At 59.7% G+C, this 15,696-nt stretch overlaps 1 protein-coding gene across 3 annotated transcripts; it reads left to right on the top strand.

Annotated features, from left to right (window-relative positions):
• Positions 1-27: 27 nt before the first annotated feature.
• On the top strand, positions 28-10,468 carry GJC2 (gap junction protein gamma 2). Of its 3 annotated transcripts, XM_049708317.1 has the most exons (3): positions 28-991; positions 8,153-8,245; positions 8,420-10,468. In XM_049708317.1, exons 1-3 carry the CDS (start codon positions 707-709, stop codon positions 9,452-9,454), a joined length of 1,413 nt encoding a protein of 470 aa, XP_049564274.1. In that variant the 5' UTR covers positions 28-706; the 3' UTR covers positions 9,455-10,468. The 3 variants fall into 3 exon arrangements, with proteins under 3 accessions (XP_049564274.1, XP_004284076.2, XP_033269345.1); XM_004284028.3 differs by having other exon boundaries at positions 8,153-10,468; XM_033413454.2 differs by having other exon boundaries at positions 851-1,655; positions 8,153-10,468.
• Positions 10,469-15,696: the final 5,228 nt, after the last annotated feature.

Genomic DNA, 15,696 nt, shown 5'->3' with positions numbered 1-15,696 from the left:
CCCCTGGAGGTCCTTGGGCAGCAGCATCCATCTGACATCTGCTGCTCTGGGCTGCCGGCCCCCAGAGAGGGCTGCCCCTGAGCTGCTGCACGATACTTGCCCAGGGCTCCCACCAGGTGGGTGCAGGGCCTCATCCCCCACTGTCTCTTTGAGTTGCCATTGAGGCCGGGGTCAGAAGGTCCTGGGGGCTCATCCTGCATGAACCACTCCTCCTGGTCCCTGAGCTGGGCTGATGGTGGCAGAGGGACAGACATTGCATACCTGAGGAGGGACTGAGACTACAGAGGATGGACCTCTGCATCTGGGGGCCTTGTGCATGGCCCACTGGGGCTCTGGCCGGCCGTAATGTTCCTGGAGAGGCCTGCCCAGGGAAGACACCTGGGGGCCTCTGTTAGGGTTCCAGGCTCTGTGGAGTCTCAGAAGATACCTCCAAAAGCTGCCCATCTCAAGTTGGGGCAGCTGAGTTGTACTAGGCACAGGAGGCACTCGCCTGAGCCCTGGTCCATGCCCAGGCCATGCTCCTATGGTGGAACCCAGACAGATGGTGGATGCAGACCTGGAGGAGGCAGGGAACCCAGACAAATAGAAAGGCTGGGCTCCATCCAAAAGTCCAGATGAACAGCGGAGGGCAGGCGGGAGCTGGGCCTGGACACTGGACGATGGGCAGAGGGGCGCTGGGCAGCCCCTAGGCCTGGGGGCAAGTGAAATGGGACTGGGCTGCCTCCTGACCTACTGTACAGCCTGGGAGAGACTGGTTCCCTCTCTGGGACCCATCCAGCCCCAGGGACAATCAGGGATTCAGACCCCGAGCCTCAGGGGGAACAATGGAGCCCTTGAAGGCCCTCCCCCCACATTGTGCTTGGTGGTGAGAGGTGGCCCTGGGTCGGGTCGGGCCCTGGACTTAGCCGGGTGCACACCCTCAGGAGGGCTGGTGTCCAGCCGGCCAGCAGGTGGAAGGGCTCAGAAGGACTTGTTTCCTGGCCTGGAAAAGGTAGGGTACCACCAGGGGACCAGGTTTGGGGTGCCCTTTGGGGCTGAGCAGCACCCTGTTTACTCTGGGCCCAGGGTCTCAGGGGCCTGGACTCAACTCTCTTGGAACAGCCAACCCCAGGAGATAACGGGTGCTGAGCCTGGTCGGGTGGCCCTCCATTCTGGGGGTCTGTCCATCTCAGGCCCACTGCCCTCACAGGGCCATCAGTCTGGGTGGTGATTCAGCTGCAGTAAGACTCAAGGGTAGGAGGAGGTAGAGGCAGAAGTCTGCCCCTCCCCCTCCCCCAGAAGCTGCTCAGGCCAGCTGATGAGCAAGGGGGGAAGGGGGTGGGCCTCCGAGCAGCTGGGACCCCTCAGGCCATGTGGGACTGGCCAGCCCCTGCCAGCTAGGCAGCTGCAGTGTATCCAGAGGCTGATGCCTTGGGCTATTCAGCCTTGGGGGGAGGTTGGGGAGCCCCAACTCTTCCACATGGGCAGACAAGCTGTAGTTGGTACACCTGCCTGCTATCCACACTGCTCTTGGTTTAGCCTTTATGTGGCCACGGGCACCTCCTAAACCCCTGTGGCCACCTGCTAGGTCTTGCGTCCTCAGATCTGGGTCCTGGAGGTTAGCAGAGCAGAACAGACTCCTGTTCTCCAGGAGCAGCACCCATTGCGCCACAGATGTGAGTTGTCTGGATGTGGATTGCGTGCAGGGTGGCTGGACATGAATGGGGAGCGGGACTGGGCTGGGGTCCCGACAAGGGGCAGCACGGCTGACGGGCAGCAGCTGGTGCTGTGGTATGCCTGGCTGTTGGAGGAGCAGGTGGACACAACAGGTGTTCAGGGCAGGAAGGGGGTATGCAGGGCAGAGAGAGTGGCACTGCCACACACTGAGGGGGCAGAGCCTGCAGTGGCTTTAACGCGGCGTTTTGGGCCGCATCAGGGTGGAGGGTTGAAGGAGGGGTTGAAAATGTGGGCACCCCATGGAGTCCGAGGGGCACAGTGTCCTGCCCTTGGCCAGCAATGCCTGGGGAGGTCCTTGAGGGGGCACCGAGCTTGGGCAGGGGTCCTGGTTCAGCCTCACACCCTTGCTCCTCCTGACACCTCCCGCTGCCAAAGCCCAGGGTTCTACGGCCCAGGCCACCCTGTAGCAGCAGTTCCTGGCCTGGCTGCAGGAGCGGTACAGGCTGCGCCACCATGACTCACTCCCTAGGCCTGTCCCCACCACACCCTCCACTCCTGCAGGAGGCCCCTCACTTCCCAGGTTCCAGGCTGGAGCAGAGCAGAGAGGAGGCCCCCTCGTTCCTCCACAGACCCAGAGTGCCATGTCCTAAGGTCACCATGGAACGTGGTTACCAGCCCAGCCACCTGCACCTCCAGAGGCCCTGGCAGGGAGGAGGGCCGTCCCACCTCAGGTTTACACCAACCCTCCCCAGAGCTTCCAGGCAGGGCTCCATTGCCTCAGACATTGAATCATCCCACTGGCATTTGCTGAGCGTTTGTGTGATTGGGGGCACTGAGCATGCAGTAGGGACACCTCACTCTTCTGGCTGTGGAGGGAGCTTCCCAGAGGAAGGCCATTGGAGCAGTACAAGGCAGAAAGCAGTGCGTGTGTGTGCCTGAGCGTGAGAATGAAGTGTGTGGGCGTGCAAATGCGTGTATAAGTGTGTGGGTATGCAGTTGTTGGAGGGAGTCCAGACATGGTCAGCTCTGAGGTGGGCAGGAGCAGGTCAGGAAGTTCCTGAGGACCTCTGAGGATATGGGTTTTGTGCTGAGAGCCCCAGGCTCCCTGGGACCCAACCCAGTGGGGCCTGTGTCCCCACCTTGGGGTGCCTGCAGGAGGGGAGATGGGGGTAGGGGACTGGGAAGGGAACCTGATCACTAGCTGGTGTCTACATTGTGGGAGGCTGTGGTGTGCACTGGAGTTGCTGGGGGTGGATGGATGTGGCAGAGGGTCCCCAGGCCTGGGGTCTGGGTTTTGGGCACCTGGGTTGGGGGCGGGTGCACACCTCTCAGTGGCCAGGGGGTTCAGGCAGGACACAACTGGGGCATCCGGGACAGGGGCACAGGGAGGGAGGGACATGGAAGACAACCCACAGAACCACTACCAAACTGACAAGGGGGAGACCTCGTGGGCATCCTAAGGCCAGGCTGTGAGGGAGGCCACCATTGGGAGGCCTTGGGGACTAGTGGAGGTGGAGAGAAATCAGATTTCTTCAGGCATACAGCACTGGGGACTGAGCAAGGCAAGTGCTGCAGCCCCACTCTCTGAGTAAGAACTCTCCCCCACAGGGCACTTCAGTGGGTGGGTAGGCAAGCAGCAGGAGGGAGACCTTAGCCTGGGAGGTGGGTGGATTGCAGGAGCAGCCCCTGGTCCCTGATCTAAGGCCTCAAGTCTCCCAGGGCTGAGTCCGCCTTGGGCTACTTGTAGGTACTCATATGTAGAGGAGGGACCACCCAGTGCCAGGTACGTGCAGGAATCTGAGTCCTCAGGAAGGGAAAGAGGTTATCTGAGATGCCCAGATTCCCAGGGAAGGGTTCCACCAGTCCTCTTGGTGAGCTGAGCACTCCACTCTGGGGGGGTGGGGGTGGGGCAGCCAGGCAGCCCCACCTCAGCCAGAGGAAGTCCACCCACCATGAGAGGGGGCACATGGGAGGAAGCTGGGCCAGGGATGGAAAGGAAATGGCTGGGCAGGCCCTGACCTCACTACTACAGGAGGAGGCACTGGGCATCTCTGGTTCTCAGCCTCTGACCACTCCCCCCCCCACCAGCCCAGGACCTTTGTTCAGACCCAGGGGTGAAAGGGGCTTGAAGCGGGGAGAGCCCAGCTGCCCACCCCTGCAGGAGCCACTCCATTGGTGCCAGAACCAGGTGTGCAGGGCCCAGCTCACCCCAGCACAAGTCATCCTGATGCCCACTGGAGCCCATGGTGCCTGCCTATCACTCTCCTCCCAATAGGGTGCCTCCTTGGGCAACTCTTGGTGAAGATGACCCCAGCCCCCTTCATGGGGATCCCCCATGTGTGCCCTGCACCCTGCCCAGTCACCCCTCCCTCCCCCGACCCCACACCCTTTAGTGAACACTCCCAGGCCTGCCCCCTCCCAGACCTTGACACCCAGGTGCACCTGGGCCCCTTCTCCCCAAACCTCATCCTGGATCCCACTTGAGTGGCCCCCATCCGCACTTGCTCTAACATGTAGCTTTGGATGAGATTCCCTCTGAACAAAGGTCCCAGCAAATGCCAGGGCCTTGTTCCCTGAGGGGCCAGCACCCCCTCACACACCCTCCTCTCCTGCTGGCCCAGCCCAGAGCCAAGCTCCCACTGGCTGCCTGCCATCAGCACTGGGCAGCCATGGGCCTGGCCTTTGCCTCCCACTGCCCCATCTCTGTGTTGGGGTCCTTCTTGCACCCCACAGCCCCAGGACAGGTCACAAGCAAAACTCCCAGCTTTGTGCTTGAAGCCTCCAGACATAGAGAAATACGTTCCAGGTGGGACAAGACAGGGAGAGGGAACTTGAAGTGATGGAGTAGGAAACCATTTTAAATAAGGTTTTTAATTTTACAACACGTGTGATTTACAGAGAAGCTATAAAGAGACCAGGGAGAGTTCTCATTTGCCCCCAAACCCAGTTCGCAGTGATGTGCTTGTCACAACTGGTGCACCAATATTGATACATTGCCATTAGCCAAAGATTCCTCACTTTTCCATGTGTCCTTTTGCTGTCCCAAGGTCCCCAGGGGGAGGGGTGACTGTCCTCGTGTCTCTTTGGTCCCTCTTGGGGGTGACTCCCTCAGACTTCACTAGTTACTGATGCCCTTGGCATTTTGAAGGTCAGGTAGTTTGTAAAAGCCCCTGCTGGAACTTGTGTCAATGTATCTCATGATTGCCTGGGGTGAGGGTTTGGGAAGAAGCCTCCGGGGCAGCAAGGTCTGTGCTCTCAACTTGGCTCCTCCCTGCAGGTGGGGACCTCGGCCACCTGCCTGAGGTGATGTCTGTCAGGTTGTACTCCTCCCTCCCTCCTTGCTGTGCTCTCTGGAAGAGCACCCTCCTTGAGGTCACAGTGACTACATGAATTATTCAGAATTCCCTTCTCCCCCATTTAGTTAGTTATTGTATCATTTGTATCAGTGGGGTCTCATACATTTTCTACCTTGGGCAACAATCTATAAACCAATCTATAATAGCAGGGTGGTGGGCTGGCCTCAGAGGCAATCGGGTAGAGAGACAGGACCAGGGGGCAGGGCTCAGCGTGGAGTGGGGTGGAGCGGGAGTGTGGGCGGGGAGTGGACGCTCCTGGGACTGCGGCGTAGCAGAAGCCCCAGCAGGGGTGGTTTCCGCCTGTGTGGGAGCAGAATGTGGGTGCTGGTGCGTTGGGACCAGGTGCGCTTGGCATTTTACTGCAAAGTCGGGGGGAGTCTCAGGAGCACAGGTCGATGGGCTTCCTAAGGTGCTTGGCAGAAGCGAGGCAGGCCCAGGGAGCGGCAGGACCCGGCGGAGTCCGGTGCAGGGTTTTTGCTGATGAAGCGGAGGGGGTGCTGAGTGGAGAGCCGTCCAGGATAAGCCCATCTGAGAGGAAGACGCTTTGGAGGGAAGTTTTTGGGTCTGGTCTTCTGGGGTTTGCTGTGCCTGCTGGCATCCGTGTGCCGATCCAGCAGCTGGCACCAGAAGTCTGGATTTGGGGGACCCCTGCGCATGGCACTGAGGGCCTGGGCTCCTCCAGGCCATAGCTGGTCAGCATCAGCCCCCTGACCGTGGAATGACCCCGCCGTGACTGCGTGTGTGACACAGGCCCTGCACACACATGTACACAGCACGCAGGCATGGGCCCTTGGGTCTGAAGAGCCAGAGCCTCTGCTCCACACCCAGAGGGTGCCTGAGCTCCCCCACTGGCACAGGGGGAAGAAAGAGAGGAGGTTTGCTCACCCTTCCTGCTGCCCAGGCTGTCCCCTTCTGCTGACAGCCTGCAGGGCCTGCACCCTCTTTCCTCCACATGATTTATCTCTGGGGGGGCTCTGAGTGCACCCAGGTCAGCCCCCCAGGGCAAAGTGCCATCCTTCACACCCCAGGGCAGGGTCCACCCAGTGCCATGCTAGAGCTGGTCTCAAGAACCCTGCCCTCACCCCCCACTCCCCGCCCCCGTGTGTCTCCTCGAGCTGGTCATGGGCCTGGTGGGCGCACTTACACCACGGGAGTCAGCAAACACTACACCAAGGCTTTTCCACCGAGGGCCAGTTGTTAAATACCACACAGAAGGGGTCAGGACTGCCCTGGCACCCCCACCCTCCCTCCCATTTCTCCACTGGGCTCCATCTTGGAGGGGAGAGAAGTGGGGGATGCTCTGCCATCCCTTTTCTGGGTTCCTGCGTGGTGGGACTATAGGCCTCAGCCTCCTGGGATGTGGGACTGTCGAGGTCAGGGTTGGGGGCAGGTCCTGAAGGAGAGCTGAAGTTAGAGCTGAGGAAACACAGCCCGCTGAGGACATCAAGACCCTCATGCTCATTCCTCCTTGAGGCAGAGGTATATCAAAGATGGCCCTGAAGGGCTGGGCATGTGCCAGTCTGTGTACCTGTAAATGTGTGTGCCTGTGCATGAGTGCATTGCACATGTGAGTGTGTGTATATATATGTATGCACATGTGTGTCTGAGTGAATGTATTTGCATGTGCACTTGTGAGTGTTTGCATGTGTGTGGCTATGAGGGGGCGCTGCACACAGATGTGAGGAAATAGGGTCACTTCCCCAGGAACCCCGGCTGCCCCCTCTTCCTGCCCCCACCCCCTGCCCCGGGAGAGGCCTCAGCTCCATAAAGAGGGCCCGGAGCCCTGAATGCCCCTGTTATTCCATTCCACACCTGCCCACGCTGCCTCCCAGGCCTGTTCCAGAAGGAGGGGGCCAAAAGCATCAGGTACTCAAGGGTCTTCTGCCTCCGAACTACCCAGGAGCAGGTACTGGTGTGGAGGAGGGAGGGTGGGCATTAGGAGGCTGCAGCCCCCTCCCTAGAGGTGCAGGGGTACAGGGGTGTCTGGTCCTGCCCACTGAGCCCCTTCTAGGTACAGGCTCACTCAGGGGTAGCTGATCTAGAAGGAGCACTGGTCTGGGACGTGGTAAGTGGCCACATGGCTGTCTCCGAGGGTCACAGGTGCCCGACTGTGGTTGTGTGTGTGCCTTACGGTGTCTGTGGGCCTCGCTGCACATGGTGCCACCCTGAACAGACACCTGGGCTCACCCCCTCACCCCCCAGCCAGGATGTGCAGAGGACATGGGAGTGCTGGAACAAGAGGGAGGAGCAGCCTGGAGGGTAGGCCTCAGCCCCTGGTACAGCTGGACCAGTGGTGGGGGTGGGGGGGGCACAAACAGCACGGCAGTGGTCCTTTGTGGAGATGGGGACCAGAGCCCCTGTCCAGGATGTCGAGGAAGGGGGGCCCACTGTTGGGGCGTCTGGAACTGATGGGGCTGGGGGCTACAGGGGCTGGAGGCTGACAGAGCCGTTGGGTCTGGGGATGGATGGGATTAGGGGGTGATGAGAAGGCTAGACTAGGAGGCTGGGGGCTGAGGGCCACTGGGTCTAGGGGCCTGGAGAACTGTGGGCTGATGGGGAATGGAGTGGCTGAGGAGCTGGGGGGCCAGGCAGGCTGCAGGCCCAGCCCTTGGTGGGCCCCTGGCATGCTGGCAATAGGAATCCAGCAACCTGGGTGCTGCAAGGTGGGAGCAGGCATCTGAGGTGAGGCCCAGACTCTGAGCGAGGCTGGTCCGTTTTCTGGTTGACCTTACGAAGGCAGCTCACCCAGTGGACTCCCTGTGGCTCTCAGGGCCTGGGGTGAGGTCCCCAGAGGCTGGGTAAGGGACACAGCTTGCACGGCACTGGGCTTTCCTAGGGAGCTGGGGGAGGGCAGGAGGGCTGGCCCTGCTCCAGGCCACAGGGACCTAGAGTCGGGTTTTGGGGGGAGCAAGGGTATGTGCTCAGCCAGAGAAGGAGACCCCTTGTCTGTCCTTGTAGGGTCTATCCTCTGGCTGCAGAGGCCCCGGCCTCTTGCTGATCCCTCCTAGGGCAGGGTCAGGACCCTAGGTGAGGGCGGCGCTCCTGGAGGGGCTCCAGGTGCCACTGTACACCCTCCCAACCCACCAGCCCTTGCCCCCATTACCCTCGCCCCAGGTTGAGCTCCTGCTCATGGCCTGCAGGTCCCATCCCCCGCCCCTATGACCAACATGAGCTGGAGCTTCCTGACGCGGCTGCTGGAAGAGATCCACAACCACTCCACGTTCGTGGGCAAGGTATGGCTCACGGTGCTCGTGGTCTTCCGCATCGTGCTCACGGCGGTGGGCGGTGAGTCCATCTACTCCGACGAGCAGACCAAGTTCACGTGCAACACGCGGCAGCCGGGCTGCGACAACGTCTGCTACGATGCCTTTGCACCCTTGTCCCACGTGCGCTTCTGGGTTTTCCAGATTGTGGTCATCTCCACGCCCTCCGTAATGTACCTGGGCTATGCTGTGCACCGCCTGGCCCGCGCCTCACAGGACGAGCGCCGCCGCGCCTCACGCCGCCGCCAAGGCCGCCTCGCGCCCCGTGCACCCCTGCCCCCACCGCCCCACCCGGGCTGGCCCGAGCCAACAGACCTGGGCGAAGAGGAGCCCATGCTGGGCCTGGGTGAAGAGGACGAGGATCCGGGCGCGGCCGAGGGCCTGGGCGAAGGTGATGAGGCTGAGGACGTGGGTGCCGCCAAGGGCGCAGGAGGGGACCCAAAGGCAACCGGGGTCCCAGGCCCGGCAGGTCAGCATGACGGGCGGCGGCGCATCCAGCGCGAGGGGCTAATGCGCGTGTACGTTGCCCAGCTGGTGGCGCGGGCCGCCTTCGAGGTGGCCTTCCTGGTGGGCCAGTACCTGCTGTATGGTTTCGAGGTGCGGCCCTTCTTCGCGTGCAGCCGCCAGCCCTGCCCGCACGTGGTCGACTGCTTCGTGTCGAGACCCACTGAGAAGACGGTCTTCCTGCTGGTCATGTACGTGGTCAGCTGCCTCTGCCTGGTGCTCAACCTCTGTGAGATGGCGCACCTGGGCCTGGGCAGCGCGCAAGATGCTGTGCGCAGCCACCGCCCCCTGCCCCCCACCCCTGGCCCCATGCCTCGCCAGCAGCCCTGTGGTCTCCCCGCCGCGCCTTCGGGCCTGGCCTGCCCGCCAGACTACAGCCTGGTGGTGCGCGCGGCTGAGCGCGCACGCACCCACGATCAGGACCTGGCCAACCTGGCGCTGCAGGCGCTGCAGGACCGGCGGTCACTTGGGGAACTCGACAGCCCACCAGGCCCTGGCCTTCCAGCAACCGCCCGGGGGCCCCCGAGGGCCGGCGCCCCTGCCTCCGGGTCGGGCAGTGCCACGTCGGGGGGCACTGCCGGGGGCCAGGGCCGGCCAGGGGCCAAACCCAGGATGGGCTCTGAGAAGGGCAGTGCGAGCAGCAGCAGGGAGGGTAAGACCACCGTGTGGATCTGAGGCCTGCATTGGCTGCTGTTCCTCCTCCCTCCGCACCAGGGCCGAGGTGGAGGGCTCTGGAGGAAGTCTAGGGTCTGGACACCGCCTAAGGGGCAGAGCACAACCTACCCTCCTCCTCCCCCTCAGGTGGCTGCTCTCCCCCTCGAGAGGGGGCGGAAGGCACCAGCCTGCTCTGCATCACTGCCCCTCCCTGCCTGAGCCCCATCTTCACCCAGGATAGGGTGGGGAAGGTAGGCCTGGGAATCACGAATGGTCCCCAGCTCTGGTCCATAAGCCCTGATGGGTAGGTGGGACTGTGGCTGGGGCATTTCCACCCTCCCAGAGCCACCCAGCTGGCCACCTCAGGACAAGGCTGCCCTCCAGGAGAGAGCTCCACCCGCTCCTGCCCCGCTTTTCCCGGCAGTAGCCCATGTGCGACTGCCCAGGGATGCTTGACCTGGGTCTTGGGGAGTACTGTGCTTGTCCACAGTACTCCCTGCCCAGCAAACGGGGCTCTTTTCCTAGCACCCACACTCTTCTAGCCCAGGTTCTGGTTCTTGCAGAGATGGAAGCAACGCCAGGTCTTCCTTGTACAGAAGGGAAAACAGAGACCACAGTGGGCAGAGGCCCCTGCGCCCAGCCCTGGTCTGTACCACCTCCTGCCTCACCCCCACTAGGCCCCAAGCATGAGCTGCCTCGAGTGCCAGGTGGACCTGCACCCTGCTTCCTGTTCCCTGCCCAGGCAGATCTGGGGCTCAGGCCCTGCATGGGCCCCAGGGTGGATGGGGCCATGCCCTCTCCAGCTCCTGTGCTGGCCTGGCGTGGCCCCTTCCTCTGGGACATACTTCAAGTTCCGAAAAGACATCGGTCCCCCTTACCACTCAGACCAACAGGATGGTGGTGAGGGGCTATGGCTTTGCCCATGCTAGGGGAAGGCGCTCTGAGGCTCCCACCGCAGCCTCTTCCCTCCAGCCCCCTGTCCGATTCAGACACAGCCTCCAAAGGGAGTGAAATAAAACTAACTTTTGTTTACAACCACATGTGTATGTGTATGAATGTCCGCATAAATGTGTGTGTGTGCTTGTGTATGTATGTGGGAGTGTGGTGTGTGCACATATGTGTGAGTACACATATATGCGTGTGTGTACGTGTCCACCGCTGGCCTCGGGGGACACATGGCTCAGCTCTAGGATGGCTGGGAGAGGAAACCACTTTGCAGGGACCATCTGGGGAGCAAGGCCCAGGTTGAGCCCCTGCAGCTCCTTGGAGACACTCTGGTGCCTCTCTGTGCCAGGCAACAGGCTCTGCCCAGAGGGGAGGGATATGGCTGAATGAGAACAAAGAACAGCCGGGCCTGCACGTTTAGACCCAAGGTGGTAGCTCAAAGGACAGAGAGGCAGTCCTGTCTCAGGCCCCGGCATTATCCAGATGCTGGCCAAAGCCTACAGTGGTAGCTTTTGGTGGGGAGCAAAGGTGAGCACAGTTGGGGAAACAGCTGCTGCCATCAAGGAGCCACCTTGGTCTAGACTTCAGTGATCCTGCTGTCTACCAGCCTCCCTCAGGCCCAAGGCAGGCCCTGAGAGCTTCTCCCAGATTGCAAATCCTCTCTGGGGTCCCAGGGCCAAGCCCCAAGCCTGGGTGGACCCCAACCCAGCCTGCCTCTGGTCAGATGCCAAATGCAGGCTGAGTCCCTTACCTTTGTGGGGTCTGACTGGCTGATCCCGGGCTCCAGGTGACCCCACCCCAAGGTGAGCCCTGCCCCCAGGTAAGCCCCACCCCCATGAAGTCCCAGATGTCAATGCCGGAAGCAGAGCCTCAGAAGGAAAGCCAGTCCAGGTCCAGAGCAGGGACTCGCCACTCGCCTCTCCAAGAGAGGAAAGCCCATGGGACTGGCATCCCTGCATTTGGGGCTGTGCTGCTGGCAGCATCGTCATGAGGAATACGGGGTTTCTGTGGTGGAGAACACGCTGTCTGTCCAGCCATGCCCGGCTCCCATCAGTGTGACTGGGTGCAGTGAGCGGCAGAGCTGGTGAAGGATATCTGCAAGGCACTATTGTTGGCTGACACCCTTGCCGTGGCCCCTCCATAGCCTCCCTGCCCACCGTGTCCCTGAGAGCAGCCTCCTGCAGCCAGTGGAGGGCCTGGAGGACATCAGGACCTCAGGGAGTTAAGTGGGCATTCCAGGTGGGGAGTAGTGGGAGGCTTTAGGGTTCAGAACCACCCTAGTGGCTGGAGAGGGCTGGTGAGGAAGGCAGGTGTCCACTCCGAGCAGGGCCCAGAGGTTGGCCTCGATCCTGATGGTCAGTGCTCCCACATCTCAAGGCCATGAGGCACACTTGATGGTGACAGGGTCCCACAAGGGGTGGAAGGTGGGGCATGGGCCCTCAGCATCTGCCTGAAAAGAAGCCTTAAGCCAGCAGACAGGGAGACCCTGGGCGGTTTTGTGTTTGGGGAAGAACATTCTGGATTTCACTGTGACAGTGTCCAGGGAAGCCTTCCCCCATCCTCTCTGTGGAGTAACATCAGGATCTCACCCTCTATAACTCGGGTTGGGCTCCTGGTGTAGTTTCAGCCTGGGAGTGTCTGGTGGGGCCAGGGCTGGCTCAACGATTTCCTCACTCACCGAGCTGGGGGTCCATGCTGGGGTCCCTCGATGTGGTTTGGACCTCCTTGCAGCATGGCGGCCCAAGAGGACCCAGCAAAGGCCAACTGACTCTTATCACCAGCCCTAAAGTCATATCACTTCACATCATAGCAGTCACAGGCCCGCAGGATCCCTCTCAATGGGCCAGTGTCACATTTTAAGGACATGTGGAATAGTCTCTGTTGGCCTTGGTCCGCTGGCCCCCCTAGCCACGTGTGAAGCCCTTCAGCACCCCTCCCACCCGCACACACAGGGGCACGTGATCTTGGGGCCTCTGCAGCCACTGCTCCCTTCTTTTACCACAGTTCTGATATCGGTCCATAATTCGCCCCGTACTGTTTAGCCTGTCCAGTTTCTATCATCTCAGTCCCCCCACTCCTAATTGGTTTAGATACAATTTGAGGCAGCTGGGTCAATGGGAACAGGACACTGCCCAGGGGCTCCTGGGGAAATCTATTTGCTGCGTGTCTGTGACATGGAAGTCAGATGAGGGTCAAGCTGTGAGTCTCTGTGGGTTTGTCCAACACCAATCCAGATGTTGCGGTGAAGGTGTTCTTCTAGATGAGATTAGCATTGACGATCTGTGGACTTTGATAAAGCAGACCACCCTCCCTAATGTGGGTTGCCCTCATCCAATCAGGTGATGGCCTTAAGAACAAAGACTGAGGTTCCCAAAGAAGGGATTCTCCCTCCAGACTGCCAGTGATGATTACATTTATGGGTCAGCTTAACTGGGCCCTGGGATGCCCAGAACAAGCATGATTCTAAGTGTGTCTATGAGGGTGATTCTGGATGAGATTCACACTGAATCTGCACACTGAGTAAAACAGATGGCCCTCCCCAGTGCGGGTGGGCCTTGGCCAATCAGGTGAAGGCTTGAGTAGAACAAAAAGGTGGAGTAAGAGAGAACTCCTGCCTGACAGTTTGAGCAAGCACACTGGTCTCCTGTCTTCAGATTCAGACTCAGGCTAGAACTCTCCTGAGTCTCTAGCTTCTAGATGGCAGACCTTGGGACTCCTCAGCCCCCATAGTTGAGTGAGCCAATTCCTTATAATAAATCTCTGTCGAGTTGGTTCTCTTTCTCTGGAGAACCCCAATTAATCAACATCCCATCAGCCAGGGGTTGTTAAAAGGGCATCCCAGCTGTGAGGAAAACTGCAAATGGAGGCTCTATTCTGGGAGGTATCTCAGTCAGCTCAGCCTGTGTAACAAATACCATAGACTGGGGGCTCAAACAACAGACATCTATTTCTCATAGTACTGGAAACTGGAAGTCCGAGACCAAGGTGTCAGCACCTGAGGCCACTCTCCTTGGTGTGTAGACAGCTGTCTCCTCCCTGTGTCCTCACATGGTCTTCCCTTTGTGTGAGTCCGTGTCCTCATCTCCTCTTCTTATAAGGAAACCAGTCTTATTGGATTAGGGCCCACCCCAGTGACCTCATTTGACTTTAATCACCTCTTTAAAGACTCCATCTCCAAATACAGCCCCGTTCTGAGGTCCTGGGCATTAGGGCTCCATAATGTGAATTTGGGGGGATGCAATGCAACCCATATTAGAAGGCAGATGCCTAACTAAAAGCTCAGTCACCACAGAAGGGGATCCTAAAGCATAAGCCTCTTGTTTCAGGAACTTAGGGGCCTGTATGAACCACTGGGGTCCTGTATGTTTTGTGAGCTTTCAATGGGGGTGACTTAGGATTTACTGTCATGTCCTCCCAACTGATGTCACTGGCCATCCCAGGCTAGGGGAGCCAACCTCTGTGTCATACACGTTCCTACCTCTAACACCAATTTCTTGATGTTCTGAACCACCATAACCATGATCTCATGCCTGAGCCCCGATACCCTAACAGGGTACCCATCTCCCACCTATGACATAGTATCTAGTATGCCCAAGTCTGTTAACTCTCAGAGGTGGAACCCAACCACTAAACTTGGCACTTAATGCTCACCTAACTACTTAAAAAAAAAATCCTCTCAGTGCCTGTATGGCCATGAGGCTGGAGAGCTGAACTGGGGTGCAAAGCCATCGACCCTCGCCCCCCATCTTCTGTGCTCTGGAGCAGGCTGGTGGGTTGAGCCCAGGCCTCCCCACCCCTGCTTCACTGTCTGGTGGGGTCCTCAGGCTGTGTGGGGCCCACCCAGGTCTGTATAGGGGCAGGGCCAGGCCAGGGGAGCGGCTGGAGCAGGATCAGACAGAATGGCCTTGTCTCATTCTCATCTGTTTCCATGGCCGGAGCCAACTCGCCGGCTGCTCAGGGAGATCGTGGAGGGCTTCAGGGAGGGGGGTGCCCAGAATGGGGGCAGCTTCCTTCTTCTGACTTTGGGAAGGGAGGAGGCCATGAGGAGAGAATAACAGGAAACAACCCCTGGCCTGGCAGCAGCTGGGAAACAGGGTCTGGGACCCCCATGTCTGCTGATTTTCCAGCTCTCAGATCCCCACCCCTCCCGACAGCTCCAGGGCCCATGGCCTCAGAGGGAGGAGATGCACATGGGATCCAGCAGCAACCTATGCCCCCAGCTGGACCCAGGCCAATGAGTGGGGTTCCTTGGGAGCATCCTGAGACCAGTCCACAGTTCCCTCCACCTAGACCTGTAGGCATGAGAAGCTGCAGTGAGAGGACCTGAGAAGGAGCAGTAGCCAGGCCATGCCCACATGCAGGGGTCCCTGCTGTCAGGCTGGCCAGGCTGGTGCAGAGATCTGGGAAGCCTTCCTGGAGGAGAGAGCCTGAAGCAGTGCTGGTTGGCAGACTCTAGAATGCTGGGAAGTGCTGCCTGCTCTGTTCACAGAGGCAGCCACCAGCTGACTGTGGCTCTGGACATTTCAGTGTGGCCCATTCAGTAAGGAGCTAAAAGTTTCATTTGACTTCATTTGAGTTAATTTGCATTTAAACAGCCCCAGGTGGCAGCAGTGGCCCTGCTGGACCAAGTGGGCTGGGCTTGGCACTGGACTGGGAACGTCAGGTAAGGTTCCGGGTGGCCCTGGGTCAGCCTGCTGGCCCTTCCCACAGGCTGTGCTGGTGGGAAGCAGGTTTTCTGCTGGCCAAGGGATGGGCTGATGTGAGGCTTGAGGAATGCAACCCCCCCCCCCCATGTTGTCCTCGAATGGTTTCCTCCCTGACCTCACAGGGCTGACAGGGAGGTGCTGGGTCACCCTAGGAACACAGGCCCAACAGAGGAAGACCTTTTCCATGAAAGGCCAGTGGAACTGCATTCCAGGCCTGGCTGCTCACAACCAGGAAGCCGACTGGGAGGGGACCAAGGGCCTGGAAAACCCTAGGGAGTTCTGGCCAACCAGTTTATGTTAATGAGGTCACTTTTGAAAAGCCCCTAAGGATGGGGACTGGTTGCCAGAAACAACCGTGTGATTAGAGGGTTAGAGCTTTCAGCCCGACCCCTTGACCTCTGGGGAGGAGTGATGGGCTGCAGGTTGAATCAACAGCCAATGGCCAATAATTTAATCAATCACATCTAGGTAATGAAGCCTCTGTAAAATCCCAAAAGGACTGGGTTTGGAGAGCTTCTGGGTTGGGGAACACATGGAGATTTGGGGAGAGTGCGGTGTGCTCAGAGGGCATGGATGCTCCGTACCCCTTCCCACAAACCTTGCTCTTTGCTC

The sequence above is a fragment of the Orcinus orca genome, chromosome 3 (assembly GCF_937001465.1).
Source record: "Orcinus orca chromosome 3, mOrcOrc1.1, whole genome shotgun sequence".
Taxonomy (NCBI): domain Eukaryota; kingdom Metazoa; phylum Chordata; class Mammalia; order Artiodactyla; family Delphinidae; genus Orcinus; species Orcinus orca.
Note: the sequence above shows the minus strand (reverse complement) of the source record. Positions and strands in the feature narration are given on the sequence as shown.

Bases quoted from the DNA above. Each gene is read 5' to 3' on its own strand.
- GJC2 (XM_004284028.3), top strand. From the start codon at position 707: ATGGGACTGGGCTGCCTCCTGACCTACTGTACAGCCTGGGAGAGACTG. The intron at 992-8,152 runs GTAGGGTACCAC...CATGGCCTGCAG, and splicing joins TGTTTCCTGGCCTGGAAAAG to GTCCCATCCCCCGCCCCTAT.